The 24667-nt window shown below is 38.9% G+C and overlaps 1 protein-coding gene across 1 annotated transcript in view; it reads right to left on the bottom strand.

The window, feature by feature from the left end:
• OLA1 (Obg like ATPase 1) overlaps positions 1 to 24303 on the bottom strand; it is an 82182-nt gene extending 57879 nt beyond the window's left edge. The window contains exons 1-4 of the mRNA XM_015868445.1: positions 24169 to 24303; positions 23841 to 23941; positions 23341 to 23484; positions 19218 to 19345 (exon numbers count right to left, since the gene is read on the bottom strand). Of these exons, the coding sequence (XP_015723931.1) occupies positions 19218 to 19345; positions 23341 to 23484; positions 23841 to 23941 (373 nt within the window). The 5' untranslated portion in view covers positions 24169 to 24303. The remainder of the gene's footprint in view (positions 1 to 19217; positions 19346 to 23340; positions 23485 to 23840; positions 23942 to 24168) is intronic.
• Between the last annotated feature and the right edge of the window lie 364 nt (positions 24304 to 24667).

Genomic DNA, 24667 nt, shown 5'->3' with positions numbered 1-24667 from the left:
AGAGCCTCATGTAAGTTAAAAACCATGAAGGAAAATATATGCTTTGATTAATTTTAATTCTGGACATAGGGGGTACTACTTCTTTTCTGCAGATGTTTAAGCAGAACGGTTGATAGGCCCGAAAACAAGACAGGAGAAATATCAGCATATTGAGGCTACTTCATTACACTCCCAAGATGCAAATTGGTAGAAATCTCCCCTTTCCAACAGTACTGCTCCTTTAATGCACAAACACAAGTACACAGCCCCACCATTCTGCTCCCTGCAAAATAAATATATAAACGTGGTACTTCTGCAACATCTAACCACCGCTTTTTAAGCTGAAACGCTTCTTCTCCTTTTACTTCAAATGTCAAACCCATCACAGGAAAAAATGTTGTTTTTAAAAGACTTCCTCAACGAAGCAGTTCATTTCTCTGCCATTTAGCTCACTGTATTTTTACAAGCACCAGGCTGAGCAAACTATGATTGAGAGAAGCCATCTTATGCACATTGCTGTTGTCCCACATCATTCAGAACAAACCTTTTTAGATCGTTAACTACCACAGGAGTGCTGATTACACAGGCACCAGCAATTTCCTAACCAATGACCACCTGAACAATGATGTGTTCAGCTTCTCAGACCCTGAAGCCTTTCAGAGGTGAATCATTTCACAGTTTGGAACTAGATCTCCATAGCAACTTCCCTTTGAGGGTTTTAGAATCACCATCCCGTAATTCTATGATCATCAAGCTCAACCATTCCCAATGGTTCTTTTCACAGCAGATGGAAAAGGAAGCCTTGAAATTTTACAGTCTATTTCAAGCAATTCATCTGGCAGCCTATTAGAATTCAAAATATTTCGACCTTCAATCACAAAGCATGTTATCTGAAGCTGTGGTGATCTCAAGTCAAGACAAGCAGACGTTTTAGTCTAATCATCCATGATGAGAAGAGACTGACAAAAACTCTTAATTCAACCACCATCAAAATGCTTATTTTAACTGCATGAAAGTCTTTCAACAGGCAATGAAAACACACCATGTACCATTTTATCACAACCTTCCATTCAAGGGAAATATGAATTCTGAATATTGGCATGGATCTTTGCACTCCCCGACTGCTTTTGAACAAATATCTGCTTCCTAAAGTCACTATAAATCCAATCTTATCACATTATTTTCAACAGCTGTCACAAAAAATGATGGAAGCAAACTGCAATTAAACTTCTCACGACTGAGTACAATAACACCGTAAGTTACTTATTGATGGATCCAGTTTGTTACAGACACCTTCTAACAAAATCAAATCAGCTAAGTCTGAGAAAATAAATATCAATTAAATTATGAAAGCATAGCATCAGTTAAGATCTTGAAACAAAGCTCAGTTTGATAATCATAATCAGAGGGAGATAGAAAGTTTTATTTTCCCCTCCCTGTTCCCAAACCCAATTTCCTGTGTTCAAAGAAACATTTTCTGTCACTTAAATGTTTCAGTTGGTCACTTAAATAATCACAAGTGCTATTAGGGGTACAGCAGCTTTAAATCTTTTCACTTAAAGTCCAGTCTTATTCACTTATTCACTCTGTCCCACCCCCAAAAGCAACCCTTTAAAGTTAACTCTAGAAATACTTTATTCTTGCAACTACATAGTCAACAAAGTACACAGCATTAAAATGCTTAAAACTGAAAAAAAATACTAAATACCCAGACAGAATATATCTAGTGGCTACAGAATTCAAGAGATTTACAGCTTTCAATATAAAAACTGCCACCAATAGTATTTTAAAAGATCTGCAGTAAGTTTAGTTAGTAAACAATAATGTGTACATATATATATATATATTTAATCACTATTTAACAGCTTGACAATGAGACTTAAGACAACAACAATGGCAATGGGCATCACTCTTAAAATAAGCAACATAAGGTTCCGCTTGTATAATAGACCACTGGAGCTTTGATAAACAGTAAAATAAAGTCTAACATAGTTGTTAATTTCCTTTACAGTATTTGTGGAGGTAAGAATACTTAATTCTATTATTTTCTAAAATCAAATAAGTGCAAATTCAGAGTTCCTAAGCAGTCAGTTAGCTGAGATACATCCACAACTCCTATTTTTTCTTACAGCACTTAAAATGCCACATTTTACTAGGCTGAAGGGATGTTAACACAAGCACAAAATCTGACTAGGAATAAAGCTAAAATTTCAGATATAAAGAAGAAAATGAAGAAGTCATACATCAGCTAAAACTGAAGGCTGGTTATTTCTGTGTACAATTAACTGAAACAACTACCGATTCTATTCTTGCAATGTGAGAAAGAAATGAGGGGGGGAAAGCTCTTGAGTATTTAAAACACCTCTGTCTGCAAAGAACAGAGATTAAAGCATGTGAAAAATATTATACATGAACAATACTAAAATTCATAGTGGTCTTCAGAATTGGATGAGTTATATCAGTGGCTAATATAGAAATTAAATAACCTCCTACAGGAGTTAAAGTAGTTACAGAATAAATTTAACAATACTAAAAATTCTGCTCAAAAACTGTTTTTCAACTTTTTCATTTTAGTATGTAAAAAACTCAAATGTACTTTATCAGAAGCTTTGGGACATCTATAAATTTTTTGTGTTTTTAATAATAACTATTGAGCAAGCATGACTATCTGATAGAACAGTGAAGCCTGTACTTAAAGAAATTGAATGTAAAACTGGCTAGGAACACAAAGTTGCTTAAAAATTTACTAATTAAAAAGTACAGCTATCACTGCAATGCTACTCAGACGCACTGTCAGAGGTTCACATCCGTAATTTATCCACTTGTAATGTACCTATTACTAAACGTAATCTAACAGGAGCATTTGAACAAAATTCTTAAGTGATGGTAAATGATAAGTATCTTGGATTGTACAATTAGACTGTCAGAAAAGGATGCCTATTAGTAACACACGCGTAAATCAACCAAGAGTTACCTCTTTACAATCTTTCTTATGATTATGCACAATTATGATTCAAAGTATTTTACCAGATATTTCTGGTAAATAGTAATTTTAAAATCGAGGAGGCAATTCTTAAAATTGTCTGCAAATACTCAAGAATGAGGCTGCATATCTCCAGCTACTCCTCCTCCCAATATCCCTACCACCATACCCAAAAAACCTCACCTTAAGCAAAGTAGTTCCATATTAGCTCACCATTTAACAATCTAGGATAACCTTAAGTTTATTTCATAACATATAATCAAGCAACATACGGTAATTAAAGCACACCGAAAACAGCAGTTACTAGCTAATTAACATTACAGAAACACTTTTCTTAATGATAGAAAAAGACAAAGATGTTATAAAGTACAGCAGCATAAGAAACAGTTTGCTACAAACCTTTTTGTCAACAATGTTAAAAACCTCAACTAAGCAATCTGAAATTGCAGTAGTTTGTCAATTAAAAACTCCCAGCTAAAAAATAAATTGTTAGCTAAGTGGTTTAGGGACCCCCCTTTCACCACATGATTAACGTAGGACAAGCACTGCTATCGCAGATAGTTGCACCCCTAAACAGGGCTCAGCATTTAAAAACATCTAACCTCTTACATTATATCCTCATTGATGCAGAGTTTCAGCAGGAACTTCTGCTGTTATCATGGCATTGAGACATATTCAGCCACCACCAGCATGTGCTGGGCTCCTGGCAGGCCAAGCAGCAGAGCACAAGCCTCACTGCAGCCATGCCACCATGGGCTTCAGCAAGGAGACGGCTGCCAAGACACATGCAGTGTCCTCCTAAGTGCTCTGCTTGGCAGTGAGCATCACCTCAGCTGCACACTCTGTCAGATAATTGTTTTATGTTTTGCAGTTAAATTACAATTCATAAACAGCAGCAATTCCCTTTCCATGCTCTTTTTAAACGCAACTTCTACTTGTAACATCCTATTTCATAGTACATGTTAACAGTAGCACTTTAAAAAAAAAACAAAAATGCATGCATTGATACTTTCACACGATAACCCCTTCTGATTTTTAACCTTCTATTTGTGTCCTACCACTATTCACCTGTTTCTATATATACTTCTCTCATTATTTTTCTTTTTTATTTAACATTAAAATCTTTCAAATTACAGGACATATAAAGGTGCATTAACTTCCACTGTAACTTCACGATTACTAAATGGGTATACACTGAACCATGAATTCGTTGATGGTTAGTAATAAAAGGGTCAGTCATTTCATAAAGTTTGGCACCCAGCCACAGGCATTTGGGGGCTGCCAGACAGGAACAGGGCAGTGCACAAGCCCCAAGACATGGGCACCACCCAATAAATGGCAGAGCACCCATCTCACCAGCATTCCTAATGGCTATAAGCCAGAAATGGTATGCACATCCATCTACAGGTTTTAGTTTTGAAATCTGAAAGCAGTACTTACATAAAGGATTGCTCAAAATCCTTAAGGTCTGCAGGCCTTTACATGCAGATGTCACGTGTGTATTGTGTGGCAACAGAGTTAGGCAGTCCAACAGAAACTGTCCTTTTGCACAAGGAAGCACGTACCTGAAAACACTTCTAGGATGTCCTCTTCCATCAACACTTAAATCTATACTACAATCTTCACCCAATTACTTTAACGAGGTTCCTTGCTTTTTTTTTCCCCCCTTCACAAGCTAAATGCTATGATGTACTGTTTAGTTTGGATGTGGGCAATATGTGGTCTAACTTCAGGGTTTCTAACTCAGACTCTCTAAACAGAAACTGATGAATTACAACACTTATTTTTCTTTACATTAGATGAAAACAAGCTGACAAAAGCAAACAAATGCCAGCCAAAAGATATGAGGAAGACATAAACAACATTTAATAACATGCACAACCACTTCTGACACTACTGCTACAGGCAGCCCCAGCACTGTTTCAAACAGCACTGTCAGCTCATGGGTTTTGTGCCCCTTGTTGCCTGCACTCTTAACCATGGCAAAGAGGGCTGTAAGGAGTGAGCCACAGGGCAGGCCTAGCAGACTACATCACCGCTCCACTTCACCTGATAGACAGAAGAACCTGATGGAAAAGATCTCTTACACGTCACATCCAATGTTTCAGCAACCTTATGATTTCTAACCACTTAACTTTGGCATGAAGATGTACCTCACTGCTCATTTTTTTTCCTTGATTTCCAACCCTGACAAAGAAAACCATACATATATTACATAATGAAACATTGTAACCTAAATTTGATGAGGAATGAAAAACATTTAGTATCACCTAATACAATGTAATACAGAAAGTAAATGTTATCCATCTTGGATTCTTTCACTTTTGTTTGGCAGGAAAACCCTGAAGCTCAGAGCTTACAAAAATCTCAGAGAAACTTCAAGAAGGTTAGAAATCCACTATAAATCAACAGAAGACTTTTCCGCATAAAAAAAAGGAGGGGGGAAGTATAGCTGCTGCAATGGTATGAAGAGGCCACGTTTCATCACCAACAAGCTAGTGTTTACTCAACACTGATTTTTCAAGTACTTTGCTTCTATGAAATCATTTTCTGAAGCTTTAAGAGATGTTCACTGCAAAAAACAGTTACTCCCAAAGAGCTGTAAGACTGTTAAGCTTCTATTCCATCATTTATTTACTAGTACATACAAATATAAACTCCTTTGCTTTATAGAACCCAATAGGCAATACATTCAAGAAAAAGCAGGTTGAGTGAACCAATAACGGATTACCTTTGACTGGGCTTTTGATTCTGATGAAAAAAAATCAGAACCCAATTAACAACATAATTTTCTTCGCTGTTTGTCAATTATTAACCTTAAAAATGTTTTCCAAGTTACTAAAATTGTCTGTTTCTTCACAATGAGCTTTCAGTTACTGCTTTTCAGCCCTCAGCACTACTTGGCTGGTAACATTACTTACAATATCTCCTCCTAGGAAGGGCCTTTAGAGCCATCTACATTCCAGGGAAATGCTGCCTCGCTCCCCATCTGCATTCCTCCTCATGCTGACATGCACATGTCCTGCTTCCTTGTCTGCTCACTCCATCACGAAATCAAAACTGGGGGCATACTGTACATATGAGACTGATTTATGCATTCAAACTGCATCAGAGGAGTAATTTTGCCCTTACCAAAGGCTTCCAAAAGGCTCTTTCTTTTTAAACATGCTGAATATTTCATTCTAGTTACATGGAAACATTTCCATGCAGCACTCGCATAATGCAGAAATAATGAACTTCTACATAATTACACTCATTCTAAAACAAAGAACAGCCATTTGTTCCAAAATCTAAGCTTAAAACAGGAAAAAAAAAATAAACCTGCACTGGTTTTCAAATAAGATGAGAAGTTTTTCTGTGTTAAACTGATAATCAAAGTATTAAATTCCACCAAATTCAACATTTCGGTTTCTCACAGCTGTAGTGGTCCAAAAGAAACCTTTCCAGTAAAGAGGTCTTTATGTCTCTAACCAAGTTTGCAAACAAACTGCCACATTTTCCTTACTCGAGTATAAAATACTAACACCACCCTAGGAAATAACACTGCTGATGTACTAAATCCTGGCCAGACCCCACTGACTGTCACCATGTTCCTGGACCAGGTTGGTTGCCCTTATTCAACACAGAGCAAGAACACTTCCCACTACAGCAAGCCTAGGAGTAGCTGTGATATATTTCTGGCTGCACAGCCTATCGGTCAGGAAGGTCAGAACAATGATGCACCTATCTTCTGAAGCGTCTGCCAGAAGGTTTCATTAAAACCATATTAGAACATAATTCTGGATGTTCTTTCCTTGTGTTAATAACTAAAACCCCGCTGAGGCTCAGCAAGCGAGATGCTTGACAAGCTGCCTGGCACACTGGGCTGGAGGGGCACCTGCACCCCACCACGCACTCACACAGTCCTTTCCAGCTCCTGTGAATAACAGTGAGATGTTAAAAGCTTCTGTATAAAAGAAAATATATACACGTAACAAACGTCTCCAATTATTTACTCACAGAACACAATTGCATGCCATTAATACTCAAAACCACTCAAAGTGAAAACACAGAGAAGAAAAACAATTTTATTTAAGCAAGCATAGCGGTGTTATTTTGTTTCAGTACAGGACAAATCAACTACCAGGAAACAATCTCTCTTTTCACACAAGAATGTGTATTTGTAAATGATGAATTAAATTACTCCTTTTCTATTGCACAGGTATTGAAGTCATTAAGTAATCAATAAGGGAAAGGAGAGGTTGGTTGTTTTTGGTTTTTATAAACACAATACTGATCAGTTTAGGCTCAGACCTAGATATCTTATCTGTACAGCCATTAGTACAGTGGGGACACAAGGAGAAAAAGGCATATTACCAAACTTGAGGTTTGATTTGGGATTTTATTTTAAAGCACACAAACGATAACTGCTCTAATAATGACTAAAAGTGTTCCTATGGAACTAAACATCTCCTGTGGTCCAGATCAGTCACAATATCACTACGTACCATTCATATGCTACCTAAATAGCATATATATATATATATATATATACACACACACTGAAGCCTAATACATATTGATATCTACTTGTTTAGAAAAAAATGCATGTGAAAAGCCTACCACAATGGAGAAGAGAAAGGGAATGGGGAGGGTGGCAGACAAGAACAGGACACAAAAAAAACACCTTTTCCAAAGACTGTTCAAGGCGAAAGGGACATGTCATGTTAAACAGTAGTCAATAGCTGCATACAATCAGTAAACAAATTCAGCTCTATGAAAAAAGAACTACATCACCATTTAGTGGTTGCAATTTAGATTATTCTAGCGTGTAATACTTTAATTGTATAAAACAAAGCTGATGTCACAAACACAAAAGAACTTCTTGCAAAGCAAGCACCACAAGTAATTTCTATGCTGCCACTGATGGCTGACAAGTGATGAGCACTTTGTTTGAATTTATGTACTTATGCATCTAAGGCAACAGGTGGCTTATAAAAAGAAAACAGAGCTCTTTTTAACTCTTCTCTAGCAAAATTTGTATTATACTTTTTACCATAATGACTAAACGTAATCACTACAAATAAAAGCTCAACGTACTAACTACAAAGATTAATCATGTCTCAGGGAAAATTACTTATTTTGATAAAGCCAAAAAGTGAGCTCAGGCTAGATCCCATCACTCGGGCATTCTGCATGTACTCAGAACGTTCTCTAACTGCACAAAGCACTCCGTATTTCAGCACTAGTTTGTTACATATATATTACATCAATTTAACATAAGACTATTTTTTTCTTTTCGTCTTTTCTATTCCATCTCAAACAGGAATGGAATATTGCAAAGCAGTTGAAGGAAATTCTTCATTTTCAAGTCTCTAAAACAACTGACACAGCCACACGCTTCAGCTCTTCCTTGGTGCAGTTCTGGACCATGAGAAGCACTACAGAAACATGGGTGTGTTTTTTTCCCTTAAACATGGCACAGTCCAATAAAGTTTTATTTTTTTTCCTTTACACAAATTGATATTAAAAAATAATTACAACGTCCACATTGTGTAATGCAGGATAAACTTCTCACTTTAATTTAAGCACAAAAGTATTCCAAGCAAAAAGACACTATAAGCATGCAGTTAATTCAGATTAAAATAGAGGTGGTATTGACTGGCTCAGCTATGTTAGAACAACTTGAAAGACAAATTGAGAAGGCAAAAAACACAATAAGCAGACTGAAACAATCTTTATAGTCTGCCTTGTAATTAAACTGAAATAACTGCCTGCTTATCATTAAAACACTTAAGCACTTGCTCTTGTGGACAGATTAAATGCACATACCAAGATATTAGACTTTTCCTCTGCATGGCAATTTTGCCATACCATCCCTACCAATTAAAAAACATGACACATCAATATTTTTTATCTTGCATACAAAATATACACATACACACAATTTCTATGGTGATGCTCACTCCATCTTTCTGTGCTACAACACTTCAGAACTCACCCTGGAGCCTCAGTGCTGCCTATCTTCCCATATTTCCCCTGAATGCAAGCAACCCCTCCCAGGTAGTGCACATTCTTACTATGTGCTTCTTCCCTGTTTGCAGCTCTTTCACACTCATGACTTCTCATTCCTATTGCTATTTAGTTTTTGAACATGAAATTTCACATTGAATTACCAAAGCTTGATGCATAAAAATATTCAGTAAGTCTCAAGTAACTGTTATCTCATGAACAGCTATCTCAGTAAGTACTGAAATGCAAACCTATGTTCAAACAATTTTTATAACTTTAACTAGAAAACTGGGTTTGAGGCACAGGAGCATATCTGCCATTGTCATTAATGGAAGAAAAACCTGCCTGACAGTACTTTGAGTCCTTTGGGGGAGAAGGGGGCAGTGGGGGGGGTAAGGGAATAGGAGGAAGAGGGCTGGGAAAAAAGAACAGTGATAGAAGATGGGCAGTGGTTGATTTAATCAAGTTTTTTTAAACTACCTTTAGCAGGGATTAAATTAACCACATAATGCTTGAATTCTCAGAACACAGATTCCACATCAAAGAGGTTCTGAAAACCTTGTACAAATACTGAAGCTTCGCTTTAACTGCAAAACCCAAACTAACAACCAAAAGTAGCATTTCTGACGTATTCCACAACAACAGATGGTCACTTGCGGGTTATTATTTTAATGTGTTTGCTAATTGCCTGCAAGCAACGAGACTTCAGGGTGTTATCTGAGGCTAGAGAATCCCCTTGGCATCAATATGAAAACAACAGCTTTCAAAGCTGCTCAAGCAACTGCTGCTAACATCCAACACTTAAATCCAGCCCAATGCTTGTTGTGATCTTCCACACAGGATTACAGGATAAAAATATATTCTGAAATAAAAATCTAATCAGAAATACACTAAGAAATAATTTCGGGAAACCTTACACTGCAGGACAGACAACTTCCAAAGCAGGAAGAGAGGGAGTGAAATCAATTCACCAAAATCTCTGCTAATATACCATAGAGAAATGATTAATTAGAAAAAAATCACTTGTAAACCTAAGAAGAAAAGTAAGGCTTGCAGCCCTGAACTTCAGGAGAGACGGTTTTGAACTCTTTAAGGGCCTATTTAGATGCATTCCCACAGGTTAGAGCACTGGAAGGTAGGAGGCCCAAGAGATTTGGTTGACATTCAAGCACCGCTTTTTCAAGCTCAAGATGGGTGCATTCATAACAGTGCAAAACCAGACAGGAGACCCGCATGGATGAACAAATAGCTCACGGGTAAGCTCAAATGGAAGAAGAAAGTCTACGGAACGTGGAAAAGGGATTTGGCCTCTTGGGAGGAATATAGGAACGTGCACACAGAGATGCAACCAAGAAGGCTGAAGTCAACTTGGAATTAAATCTGGCAAGGGAGGACAAGGACAACAGGAAAGAATTATTTTAGTATGTCAACAGCAAAAGGAAGAGTAGGAAAAATGTGGGTCTGCAGTTGAATGATCTGGGTGCCTGGTAATGGAGAACATTGAGAAAGCAGTTACTGAACTCCTTCTTTGCTTCAAGTCTCTACTGCTAGGACTGCCCCTTGGGAATCCCTATCCTGGATGTATGAGAGAGAGCCTGGAGAAAGCTTAATGCTTCGGGAAGTTAAAAAAAAAAAAAAAAAAAAAAAAAAAACCAACCCTTAAGTATGCAATTTGCATCAGGGATTTCCTGTAGTTGACATTTTAGGGGCATTTTTTCAACTCACCAAATGAGCTTAATGCTCCCTCAGCCAGAACAGCACAACAGTTCACTGAGTTACACTTTAAATCTGATTAGAAAAGTGATCTATGTTTAAAATAACCCACCAGAAAGAATATGGCTATTTTTTAAGACCAAATTGGTTTCCAAAGCCATGTTACTGTGTGGTTCTGCAACCAGTTCCATCAGCACACAAGAAAGTGGCAGCGAACAGATGAGAAAATGTATTTGAATATGGAGCTGTTAACACTACCAAAAGACAGACTTATCAAGTTGTGTAAGTTAGGCACAAAGTAAGGCAGGCACTTGTTTTTCTGGAAGTGGCATTTTGGTCACTGTAGGAATCAGGACTGCTCCAATAAACAGCAATTCTGAAAGAAAACTTAAGCAAAGGTTTTTCTGTCAGCTTATTAAACAGTCTCATACTGGAAAAAAAAAGGCTGCATACAAACTGGATTACCGTGCAGAGATTTTGTTTGGATACACCTCCTAATGCTTTACCTTTGGTAAGGGTAAATATGTTGTTTGGCTTTATAATGTGCAGTAACTGCTGTCAGTGACTTTCAAGCACTCACAGAAACAAAGGCAAAGAAAAAGGAAGCATTAAATTGACATTACACAAAACCTCAGACAGATTTGCCTAACTGTACTTTAATTAAGACTTGCAATTACATATGCCAACTAAGACAGTAACCCAATTTTAGTTTGTCTAAGACATGTAACTTCTTGCCAGAACAATAAATACATCCATTTATTTACTGGGCTTCATTTAGAGGATTTTTTTCCCTACCACTCAGTTCAAAGCAGTCTCACTGTTCTACATAAGGGAAACACTGCTTGACTTCACCTGCATAAAGACACAATATCAGGAAGAAATTGAGGTGATCAAGTTGGAGAAGTCTGAAAACAGTTATGCACACAAGTATAGCTGCAAGCAACAGAACATGCATAAGATAGTAGCATTGCAGGTAATATACCATGTATTGGGTGTACCAGCAAGTACAGACAACTCAGAGAATTCATTTTTTGAGGACAAGATGATGTAGCAAAACATTAACTGTACTCACAGCAACTTGTAAGCATAAATCTTATTCAAATGAAAATACAGTGAACCTATGTCCAATGATGTACACGTGTTTTAAGAATATGAACTAAACACAAGCCTATGACATGGCAAAGTTCTTTTACATAAAATAAAATGGTCCAGACCAAAAGAGTGTTCACAGTGCTTACCACAACCCTTCTTAACAAGTACTTCAAAAAACATTTTCTGACTTCTTCAGCTACATTACTGCCGTTCCAGGGTTTTTTTCTGACTTAATCTTACACTTCAGTGCTTATTTGAGTAGAGAAAGATAAAAGAGGCACCAAGGCACAAAAAAAAAAACCAAACCTACACACACTGCTTGTAGATCTAGCAGGAGCTAATACATTAGTTTCCCCCACCTAGAGGCCGCTGCTCCCATAGATGATGCAACATGGTCTCTTTTGCAATTGCTCCTTGTCCACTTACTGTGAAGACACCTAATTTCACAGCAGCCTCAGCAATAACTAAACCAACTCATTTGATATTGGCACACTCACAAACTCCCTTGCCATATTGACAAGGTACAGTGATGACCCACGTTCTGCTCTTTTCAGAACAAACACAGACCTATGTCTTCAGATGGGTTAGGGAACACAGCCATCCTTTCCTTCTGGGAAGTCCACAGATGAACTAGGAAACAAGAAGTGCTTCCAAGAATTTAATGAAAAGTTCTAATGAAAACTTAACTTGTTAAAAAAGAAACAGCTTCTTGTGAGAAAGCAACTTCTTGGATGTGAAACTATAACGTTCTCAGTCTACCAACTACTCGCCTTTCTGACACAGTTGCTGTACCTAACCAAGTGATGCTTATCAACATCCAGCTAGTTATCTAATCCCAAATTTTTGCAAGGAATTCTTGATTTTATCTTTTCTAACGTGGTATTCCTCCAACCAAAGAAAAACTATTTTTTTACACTTCATAATATAGCAAGAACTTAGATAATAAAATTAAATACTGCAGGACTGCTATTTTCAAGCAAGTCCACAGCAAAGAAATAACTTACAAAATATTAAACCATACATAAGGCCAACCTTACCCCAACAATAACAACATTCAGTTAAGGAGATAAATGTTTGAGTGTGTTTAGGTGACTCTTTTTGGACACACTGTCACATCCTGATAATTTCGTAAAGACACTACAGGGAAAACCATAAGTCGCACCTCTATTGCCTAAATAGCAATTATATACTGCCACACGACACACAGATCTATAACAAAAGTAGCTGTAGGTCAAATAATAGCAATGACTCAGTCAAGATAACCTGCCTGGTCTTTATTCTCAGGGGAGGGAGGGTTTACTGGTCGAGTACTTTATGACTCACAGTGCAGTATATTAGAAATTTTTCTATGTATTCTTTAGAATTGAGAGATTGCCCTTGTAGCTCAGTAGGTAGCTCTCCTGCTTCTGGCCTATAAGGTCATAACTTTAAGTCCCTGCTGAGGAAATGTAACAAGTTCCATCTATAGATAGAACAGCATTAGATGCTACTACTCCAACAAGGGTGGTGCCTTTAGATAAGAAATGTTTTCATCTGTTCGGATGAGAAAAAGTCATTGGATGCAGAGAGACACAATGTATTAGGCTAAAGATGAATGGCAAAACAGGATCCAAAATCCTTTGTAACTTCAAGTACCATCAGACTTTGAATTCTAGCATTATCAAACTGTAATAAAGGCTAGAAAAGAACTTAAGTGCAATACATTTCCTTCTCAATGAGTGTATGTAATTAACTAAATCTGCAGAATTTACCATACCTGAGATTGAAAAGTACTCCTCCCTAGGTACATTACAATCAAAACTTAACCTGGGACAGCAAGAGGCAACCTCAGTGCAAAAGAAACTGGAGTTTTTGAAAAGTAATAAAAACATGTGAATGGTCACAGCTCCCATTCTATGTCTGAAGAAAGAAAATTTCTCTGAGGGACATTTATTTAATCATCACGGACTAAAAGAACACTGCTCAGCAATGCAAAACTTTTGCTTCCTAACCCAGGCTCATCCAGCTCTCAAAGAACAACTACTTGTGCCAAAATTTAAGAATAAAGACCTTACTTGAGTTTGTTTCTGTTTTAAACCATAGTTACCTGGGCTTAGAGCTTACAGCTCAGGTGTCACTTTCTCTCTGCCTGGTGACACATTATTCACCAAAGACAAAGAATAAGTCATTAGCGCACTGACAAATTTCCAGCACCTTTTCCACAGCCCTCACCCATGTTCCCAGAAAAGGAGGCTCATTTTTCCGTGGAAGACAAAGCAGAAGAGCATACAGCAAACAGTTCTAAGGCACAAATGTGAATTTTACACATTTTGGTGATCAAATATGAAAGAAAGATAAGTCATAACACTGGAGATGAGGGTGATTTCCTTGACCCGTGAGACTAGTACTGTTCTTACTTAAAGTTAATGGTAGACAGGTCTTGCAAAATTCTTCTGCAATGGCTTAAGACATTTTACTCCTCTGCTGTCCATCTTTAACTTAAGAGGTTGCTGACCTTCCAGTATTAATTTTATTCATCTAAGTGAAAAGTTTGGGAAGTTTAAGCAGTTTTCCACAGCTGGCCAAATTGCAGGATCAACAATGTTACACAGGCCAGATGTGGTTGTTACCCATGTGCTCAAGTTCTGCTTGCAGATACAGAACCACAGTAAGGTAGAAAGAAGAAATCTAGCACCCCTGCTCATATCATCCATACAAAAAGAGTCTGGAATAAAATAAAAATAATAATACTCTGGAAAAAATATTCTCCTCTCCCACATCACAGTTTACTTTTATATGAGAAAGAACTAATGATAAGCAAGCTTGTTCATAAGGAAAGGAACCCTGAAAACATCAAGAGCTGTACAGGGCTGTGTAACATCCAGAATACTCAATACCTGACTGAGAGTGGTGTAGCACAGACATAACTGGCACCTACTATTTCCTCAATGAAGTATTTGTTAAGGGCGATTCTTAAATTTGCACTTCTAGTAAGGTTGCCATTTTTAATCCACCATTCAAAGGAAGTCATTTTCTTTTCTACAAGTACCCATGACAGATCCGCCATAAAAGCTTAAAGCAATTAAGGCCATATAACTGGGAAGAAACACCACAACAGCCCACCCCAGCCTGCCTCATGCCACCATGAAAACATTCCCACTACAGTTAAAACCATAAATCCACCGGAAACTTAGACAGCAGAACCAACAGAACCATTTCAAACCAAGCAATGAAACTCAAGCAAATGGAACAGGCCTTAACCAGTCCAAGGTACACACCAGGTTATTTTGGTAATAATGTTGTATGCACTATCATCCAGGACAGGGAAAAGAGAAATTAAATTCCCCATTCATTCAGCCAACAATAAGCAAGTAAAGCAAGTATACCTGTTTGGACCAACGTTATCACACTTGGATTTGGCCAGAAATAAAAAAATATATATATTCCTTTTCCTCCAGAGATAATCTCTGAAATCACAATAAAGGTATTGAAATCAACTCATTTACCTCAAAGTAATTCAATTTCAGTTTGTGCTCTTAAATAGGGGGGAAAAAAAACTATAAGAAATATTAAACAAAAAATATATACAGCTCTCCTCTTGATGCCTCATTTGCTGAACTGAGAGAAACCCCTTCATGCAGAATCACACAGAAATACAGCCACGCTCTAACAGATGGGCTTCTACTTATCCAATTACTCTACCTCCCATTTGTTGCTGCTTCATTGTAGATAAAGTGTAGCTAAAACATGAAAACATTGTATTCGTTGATTTAAATAAACACCATGTTTCAGTGAAAGGTAACAGTGTATCTACGTTATGGACATTTAAAGACTGAAAACCCAGGACCATTTCAAGGCCCACAGCGTACTTGCCTGTATTGAAATGAAGTAAGGAAACTTAAGAATTAGAGAAATCTCTTTTCATACTAGCTTAACACTACGCAAGAAACAACACAAGTAAACATCATGCACAACTTCCAGTTTCAAGAGAAAGGTAACTGTAATTACTGACGCGGGTATCACAGCTGCAGCTGTCAAGCCTAAATGCCTGGTGGTAGGCAAACTGATACCCAACAACTTTCTTTGGAAACCTCAGGGGAAGCACCAGGGAATGCTGTTATGGGAGCTAACAGCTACAGACAAACCTCCTGTCTTAATGTAAAAACAAATTTAGATTTTCAATATATTCCCAGTGAATAAAGAAAAACAGGACCCAAACCATTACGCTAGGACTTTAGTGAGTTGCCTGAAGTTTGTCTCGTTGCATTACCTATTATGCAAGTCAATTAAAAGAAACAGAAATTCAGTGCAAAGGACAATCCTCCTGAATGGGGTTCATCAATACAAAGATAAAATGAGCCTGGTAAGATCTGCATAAAAAGCTATTTATAAACATGGGATATCTGTTTTTTCTTTCCAGGATTAACACATTTTTCCAAGTAAAGAAAGCAACATTTGCTACAAATTCAAGCACACACAAAAAGTCATATCTCAAAATACCTGTGATGCTTAATCAAAGAAATATGGCAATCATACAGGAACTTCAGCAATATGACTCTTAACATCTTTCTAAGTCTATTTGTCTAGAGTAAACCTACACTGCCCGGGAAATGCAAAACACTACCTAAAGAAAACAGTTTTTCCACCAATCCTGTTCCTATGGTGTCTGGTAATATAAATCCCATCTTTAGAGAAGCTGATAAGCCTTTCTGTTCCCATAAGTTTTTTTCTGCTTCTCCTCTCACTGTTATCCACAACTACATGGCTGGGTAAGGATATATTTCTGCAGTGAAGTCACACCTATCTACTTACTCTTGGAGAAATTAGATGATTACGCTGATAATGGCCAGTAAGTTCCCTATAACCCAAACCCATCTGGGTCACCACATTTTTCAGTTTCAGGATGATGCACCCACCAGTTTGCCCAACAAGCCTTTCTTCAAGATCTGCATACCTGAATATACTGAAGACCCCACAGTGACCCACTTTTGACCTTCTGCCTGCCATGCAAAGAGAAGAAAAGGCCAATTCTCGGAGAGGCTCTGCTGCACATGCTAGCCATTAACGCATGCAGCAGTGATGCATGACAAAACAGGCTAAAGACTGCGAGCAATGGTTTCAGTGCTCTGAGGTGAAAATTTGTTCCAGATCAACTCAGAGCAAAAGTGAAGGCAAACACTAAATTTTTCACGCTTTGAAAAGTGATGACCTAAAAATCTTTCCATTTTGAAGTCATCTCCCTGTTGCTGACTGGTTTGTTCTGATTTTTACCTGACAATGCTATGCAATAGCCCAGCAGCTTCTTAGTACTTCCTGCTTATTTCCCCAGATCACTTTTTAGTGCAGCTCTCCCCAAGAGCATTTCTGTCACCAGCATTTCTCAACCTTCAGTAACACCTACATCCCTTCTTGCTGGCACACAAAGGCCCACCGACCAGTCCACAGCCTTCTCCCTGTAACAGAAGCAATCTGTTTGGATTGCTGTCAAGACACCTTCTGCACTGCTACAGAAACCCAGTGCCTACAAGCTGGGCTCAGAACTGATGGCCACTCCCAGGACACTGGCTCCTTACAGCAGATAGCCCATTAAGAATGTGGACTGAGCTCCAATAAAAGGCAACAAAGAAGCTTCATTCTCTCAGGACCTATAAAGTTTAAGGATTCACACAAACAGTTCGTGTGGTTTGTAAACTTTGACAAATATTGCATGTACCAGACATGCCACAGACTCATAAGAAAGAATTTTTAAAGTGGAAATAATTTTGAAAGCTGGGAGAGAATAAAAAACATTTCGACATATAGAAAAGGTTTATACATTTTTATGCTCTGGCATGACATATAAAACAATTTGACTGAGTTATCAATTCTAACGTGAGTTTGTGTTGTGTAAATTGTAGATACTTGTTCTGTCTAGAAACAGTCTTGTTGCTTTTTCAAATCCCAAAAATGATGACAAATAACATTAACCTTTTTAATAGCTGCCTGAAACAGACACATAGGATTACACTATATATATAAATATATATAAAAGCATTTTCTGTACTGGATAATATATCAACTTGTTCCTTTGCAAGCACCAAATATGACAAATATGAAAGAGAGCAAGTCTAAACAGTTCATCACTTGGTCTCAACTTACATCAGACAAAACAGTAATTAAAAACCCAGCAAGACACTTGAGAGCCCTATTTCACCTTTATCCTAATGATACTGTAGTAACAGTTCTCAGATATCAGAACATGAACATTCAGAATACACGAATATATTAGTACAGCCTTCACATGTGGAACTACTTCCTAATGCAATACAGAAGATCAAAGTACTTACTTCACTCTATCCAACTGAAGAACTGTCCTCACCTTCTCACAATATTTTAAATAACGTTAAGTGCTTGGCTGCAATCAGTGTGCCATGATTTTCTATTCTATTCAAAGTATATGTTTGCATTCAAGGGAGCAACGGTTCTAGCCATCTAAATCACTACCGTAATATTCCACACCTTTAGGTTTTGTGTTGGTCTAAATGAAAAGTACTCAGAAGTCACAGGGATTCAGGAAAAGTCACAGAAAAATCAGCACAAGGACAGACGTGAGGCTTGACCTTAAGAACAAAGCTCTAGAATTTGCTACTAACTCAGCATTTTCTTTTTTTACCAACCATTTCTATGTACATTGCTCCAAAAGTAATGCCTCCTATTTATTTCCACAGAAATTATCACACATACAAAAAGCACCTCAGCTACAAAACCCTGTTTTTAAATATAGTCACCATCATCGGTTACACTTTTTTGCCAGTGATGAACAGGTAAACACTGCACTCCTAAAAATCTGCAGCAGTGGAGGTGATCACTGTCCGACAGGTGCTATGGCACAGCATCATTGCCAAAACACCATCCACCACCTCATGTACTGCATCCACTGTCTGGTCTCATTACACACTAAACAAGAATCGATAAACATCAACTGGTGTCAATTATTCCACATGGAGAAGTTCAAGGGCACACCCACTCTTCACCCACATTTCGATGTCAGAGGCCATTCTGTCACACCACCACTCTGCTGCCAGCTGTCACACAGCATGTATTGGAATACTGATGGGAAGGTTCAAACTCTGCTGTCACACTGCCCATGTCTGCTTCTGATGTCATGGGCCAATATAATAAAAATGGAGGCATTACTTTCAGAATAGCCTTAATTTTTCCAAAAATTCAGTTCACTTTTAAGTCTTCAGCACAATGACCATAAACAAAGATATACTCACTATTTAGCAGAAGATGAGGTTCTTTAGTTATTTTCAAGTTCATTGTAGTGTTTTGGGGCTTTTTGGGGGAGAGACTGAGTAGGGAGAACCCTGAACTTGATGACTTTGGGTTGACAAGTAAAAACGGTTATAATTTATTGGCTATCTGTTCAACAGTTGTTAAAGTACAGCAATACTATCCTTAAGCTATAGAGTCAACTTAAAAAATGGAGTTTACGTACGCATCAGATGAAAGATCCCATCACAGGCGTTAATATGAGACAAAAAGGAATTTCCTAAGCCTTGGCCGGTATGGGCTCCTTTCACAAGGCCAGCAATATCCACTACGTTCAGAAAGGCTGGAATTTTGCTGGAAGATAAAAGTTGAAAGTCTCTTTATTGAAGCACATTGGTCAAAATGTTCAACACAAATCCAGAATATGAAAACAAGTTATTTTCCCCATGACAAGTTGAACATAACAATATCTTTATAACTCTATACCCATGTTACAAAGCACCAAGATTTCCCACCCCTCCTTCAAGTAAAGCTGGTTCTTTCAAACAATCTCAAAATCCATCTGAGGAAAAGTGTCCACCAAAACTGTAATAAAACAGACTGAGAGCACCTTCATGTAACCTGCGCAGATGGCCATACAACCCTTAACAGTGGCAGAGAGAATCCTGCTGAAATGCTGCCAATTCCTCATTGGAAAAGCTACAAAAATCAAGCCTTAGGCATCAGGACCTCCAACCCAGTGGCTTCAAAACACATGTCAACAAAAGGTACAGTACTTAATTTCCATCTAACGACTTAAATTGTCACCCTTATATTTCATAAGTACTATGCTAAGATAAATACAATAGTTAACCATCTTATCAACCGCAGATGAAACAGAAGGTGTCCAAATCCACAGCTTTCATAATGCTGATGAAAAGGTGTGACTAAAGCTATGAAGCCTCTTATTTTTGTCTTCAACATTCCTCTAACACTCCACAAGAAAAATGATTTCTTCAGGTAATAAACTGACCTCATAGTACAGGATCTGGATAAAATCATCATCTTCACTAAGATGAAGTTCAAAGCATCACTAAACCTGCTGGGTTAGGCAGGAACTTAATGATATGTTTTACACCATTTGTAACTTTGTGATGCGATTAGAAACCAGCACAACACAGCACAATACTCAAAATGGTGAGGTTAGAAAATACAGAAGAAAATATTACAACATCTTACGAGAAAGAATTTAAATACCTTTTGAAGTAAATAAACTTTGAAAGCCTCACACTTTTGTCCCACAATGGTTTTCTTGGCAAATTCCATCTTTTTTTTTTTTAATGAATTACCAGTACATAAGCTCAGAAGGAAACAGCAATCAGTGACCATTAAGGTGCTACCAAAGGTAACACACATTCTGAAGGCAGAAACCAATAATCCCATAAATGCATTAACACAGTAATTCCTTTCACCTGATAGAAATACAGAGCTAATAAAACCCTCACTACAAATAGCAGCAACTTATCCATCAGAATTATCAGAATTCCTTGCTTTCTGGTAACTAACTTAACAGCAAGGTACAGAAACACCACTTCGTAAAGCATTGCCCATTGCAATTTTAAACTATTTTAAGAAAAACAAAGGTAGTGTTAGGAATGTTTTCTTTCCTCTACCAATTCTGTAGGATTAGCTTCCTGGCCAACCATGAGAAGAACTCTTCACTACAGAGATGGCACATGAGAGCAAAACAGCCTTCTTCATATAGAAGATAGACCACTATCACCTGAATCAACTGCATTTGTCAGACAGTGGAAGCCAAACACCAGCATATTTATTTCACAACTGACTAATAGAAAAGAGACCTTCAAAGACAGAATATCCAGGTTCTCAGGATGGTTTCTCCATCTCAAAACTAACACCCTAAGCAAAGCAAAAACTGCTCCCAGTAGCCCACTACCTAAACCTGAAGCTCTATTTCATCACAGATAAACACAAGAGAAAAATGCAAGAACTATTCACACTTGCCTATGCTCTGAAAGACAGCAAACATCATGAAATTAAGCAAACAAATGCTATAAAAACGGGGGAGAAAGTGCCACACGTATCAAGTGCTTCAATACTTTCAAAGAAGAAAAACTCCTGGCTTTTTTTCCACCCTTTCCTAAACAGATTAATTTCCATTTCTTAAGATTTGTTAGCCAGCATTAGATGAATGTCGCTGAGCTTCACATGATCACCAGGAACAGGTGGCACCAACAGATCATTTGCACACATCAGTGCAACACTGATCTACCACGAAGCATGTCACAGTGATTTGTAACACGAAACACCGCAGCATCCAGAAGTGCCTCTATATTTTAAGCACACACAATCTTGGAGCAAGGATTTCTATTTATTTATTTACCTCGCTCAGAAATCCAGCAACAGTGCCAGCACACCGTCCTCACTGTACAACATACACTATAGCAAAGATCACAACAGTCGCTGGGGCAAAGGAGGTGCAGCTTTGTAATTTGATGGTCAGTGTATTACATCAAGAACAGAGTGATGCATCCAAAGGCTTATTCATTTAAAAAAAGGCATCTTTCCTACCAATTTGTTTCAAGTTCCTATTAAAAACTGAGTTTTTTAAAAGGCAATGTCTATTTCTCAAGCAGTGGTGGTTTAAGAGTTTCTTGGATCTTAAGCGTGCTTTATTTTCCAGCCCAAGGTATAAGAAGATCCCAGGTAACAAACACCACTTTCTTCTCTTGCTTTTTTAGACACATGCACACAGCCTGCAATGTTGTACAAACGTATTTATGCAAAAATGTGAGAGGAAGAAGGCATACATTTATTTCCTAAGCTTCCATGAGCAACCATTCAGTACAACTAGTTATGCAGTTGTGAGACTTTGCAGGCATCATGCACCTAAGGCTTTGACTTCACATTGAAGCATTACAGCCAGAAAGCTCTACTTTCATTTCTATTCTGTATTTCCAAACTTTCTTCTCCAACACCACCCCAACAATTTCCCTGTATTAAGTACAGTGTAACGAAACCTCACACACACCAGAAGACCCCAAAAAGACACGTGAAAGGTCCAACTAAGCTCATAATGCAGCACTTCTCCAACACACCTGCTTGAAAATTCTCTCAGCTCTTGCTTTGTGCTCATTTCTCAAACAGCTCAATAAATTTATCTACCATTTCAAGTTCTGCCTGTTCCACAGTCTGACTCAGCAACAGAACAGATTAATCAGCATCAGGGTAAAATGCCCATCTCTTTTCTCTTTGTTAAAAACAGATGTTACTCATCTCCAGGTTCCAGTACAGCCTCTTCTGCCTTTAAAAACTTTACATCAGATCTGTTTGAGAAAGAGCAACTTCCCAAGCATTTGTATGCTTTAAGCAGGAGTCACCCTCTCAGGACTTGACAAGTCAGAAATATAAAAGTAGCAACACAAAATACCTACAACATGACAACTTCTTAGAAAGCCAATTCTGGCTTGTTTCCTGACAGAGCAAAGCAGCACAACATCTCTCCTGGCTACTGGAGGCTGTACTCACCATTACTGCTTCTGTAAGTAACTAAACCCAGAGGAGCTATCCACTAACCCCCACACTCATTCATTTTAAGTAACAAACACTCTCTTTTTAAAATAAAAGCCTAAATACCATTCAAGTGAAAGTAGATTTACTTCTTGTACCCAACTTACTATCCAATGACAATATTCAATAATACTAAAGGGTGTTTTGTGCTGCTGATGTGTTTATTTTCTTTTACCCCCAGAGAGGGAGGCCATGAATTCCTTTAGGATGGCAAGAGGAGGTGAGCAGGAAGAAATACTTATATATCAAGAAATAACTTATCTCTTGGTCACTTCACTGATAAGTAGCTGATGACAGCTAAACAAGAGTGTTCATGTAGCCAAGCAGTAATAATACTATAAATTATAACTTAGTCTTTAAAAAAAATAACTTGATAAACCACATCATTACTTCTTCACAACCAACAGCCCAAAAGCTTTGTCTCATTTTTGGTCTGTATATTAGCAAACAAGCTTAATACTCACTTGGGACTGAAAAGTAAGTTACAATAACTCGCTTAAGTAATCAGCTCCGTGTCAGTGTATTTTTTCAATCAATAAAAAAGTACACAGGAACTATAAATGGAAGCAAGCTAACAAACATATTCCTGATCAATGATGGATCTGATAGCACCTTACACTTTCATTTCCAAACAAGAATCCACTTTCCACACATATTAAAGGAGATGCCAGTAAAAACAAAAGCGTTGTATATACAGTAAACATCTGTGAAAAGTTTGTTTTCAGTAACGCTACTTCCAGTGCTTAAGCAAGAAAGAACAAACTTAGAACTCAAGTTACCTTGGAGGCTTGTGGTACTGACACAGGAAGTCAAACCTGTCATCGGGCACAGGAACTCGACTCTCATTTGGGTCAATAGTACAGAAAGGAAAATTCTCTGCTGCTGCTTGGCTCTTTGTTAACACATTGAAAAACGTGGATTTCCTGTAAGAAATGTTGTTCAACAATTTCGAATTAGCAGAATTTACAAGGTAGAAACACATCTTTCCTCAAACCACACTCAGTACTGAGCTATAATTGTAGCTCCTCTACTTCAGCAGCAGGGCCCATCGCACCGCCCCTAGTAAAATACACACGCTTACAACTCCCTGCACACACCGGAGCCACCTTCCCCCACCTCTCCCACACACACCCCCGCTTCAAACGCGAGCTCTGTCCTCACCCTCTCTCCATAAGTTCCAAGAGGGGCAGCCCTCTTCGCTGCTGCTACCAGTGCCACTCACCCCTCCTCCCCATAAGCAAACAACCCGGCGGGCAGGAAGCGGCAGGCGGGCACCTACCCAACGTTGGGCAGCCCGACGATCCCGATCTTCAGGGACGTCCCGAACCTGCCGATAATCGGATGAGCCTTCACCCCATCGCCTGCCTTCTTCGGGGCCATCTGAGGACGCAGAGCAGCGCTCGGTGAGGGACTCGCACCTCCCCTGCCGACTCCCCCAGGAGGTGCCCGGCAGCCCCCGGCCGTGCGGGGCGCAGTGCGGCCTGCTGCCTCCTGCTGCTGCCGGGCCTGCCGCGCCGCCACGGGAGGGGAAGGGAAGGGAGGGGAAAGGGAGGAGGGGGACAGAGAGGCAGGGTCTGAGAGGCAGGAGGACGGGTGGGCGGACTCACCTCGCGGGACGGGACGAAGCGGCGGCTGGGGCCCAGCGGAGCGGAACGGCAGCACTGACACGCGGAGGCGGACACGCCGGCCCTGAAGCTGCCGGCGGCGGAACAGGCGGGGCCGCTTCGCCCATTGGCCGGGCACACGAGAGGGGAAAGGTCGGCGGAGGGAGGAGGGCGGAGCGGGGCGGCTTCGTAGTGCTGGCAGGCAGCAGCTTGCTGAGCTCGTATAGCCACCAACCAGCACGGGTTATCCTCCTGACAGGATGAAACAGGCATCCTCCTCCCAAAGAACTCAGCAAAGAGTCAAAGAAATGGGCTGGTTAACAAATAAAAACAAAAGACGACCTTGGTTTCACATATCAGGCAGCCCAAGCCTGAGGAGTCAGAGGCTCAGCAGGAGGTGGGAGAAGAGCCTGCAGGCCCCAGCCCTGCCTTCCTGCAATGGAGCATTGAGCACTGAGTGGTTTGTGCAGCACGGCCTGCCAAAATGGGCTGGGCAAGGCAG

The sequence above is a fragment of the Coturnix japonica genome, chromosome 7, assembly GCF_001577835.2.
Source record: "Coturnix japonica isolate 7356 chromosome 7, Coturnix japonica 2.1, whole genome shotgun sequence".
Taxonomy (NCBI): domain Eukaryota; kingdom Metazoa; phylum Chordata; class Aves; order Galliformes; family Phasianidae; genus Coturnix; species Coturnix japonica.
The sequence above is the reverse complement of the archived record's forward strand: the minus strand, read 5'-3'. Positions and strand labels throughout refer to the sequence as shown.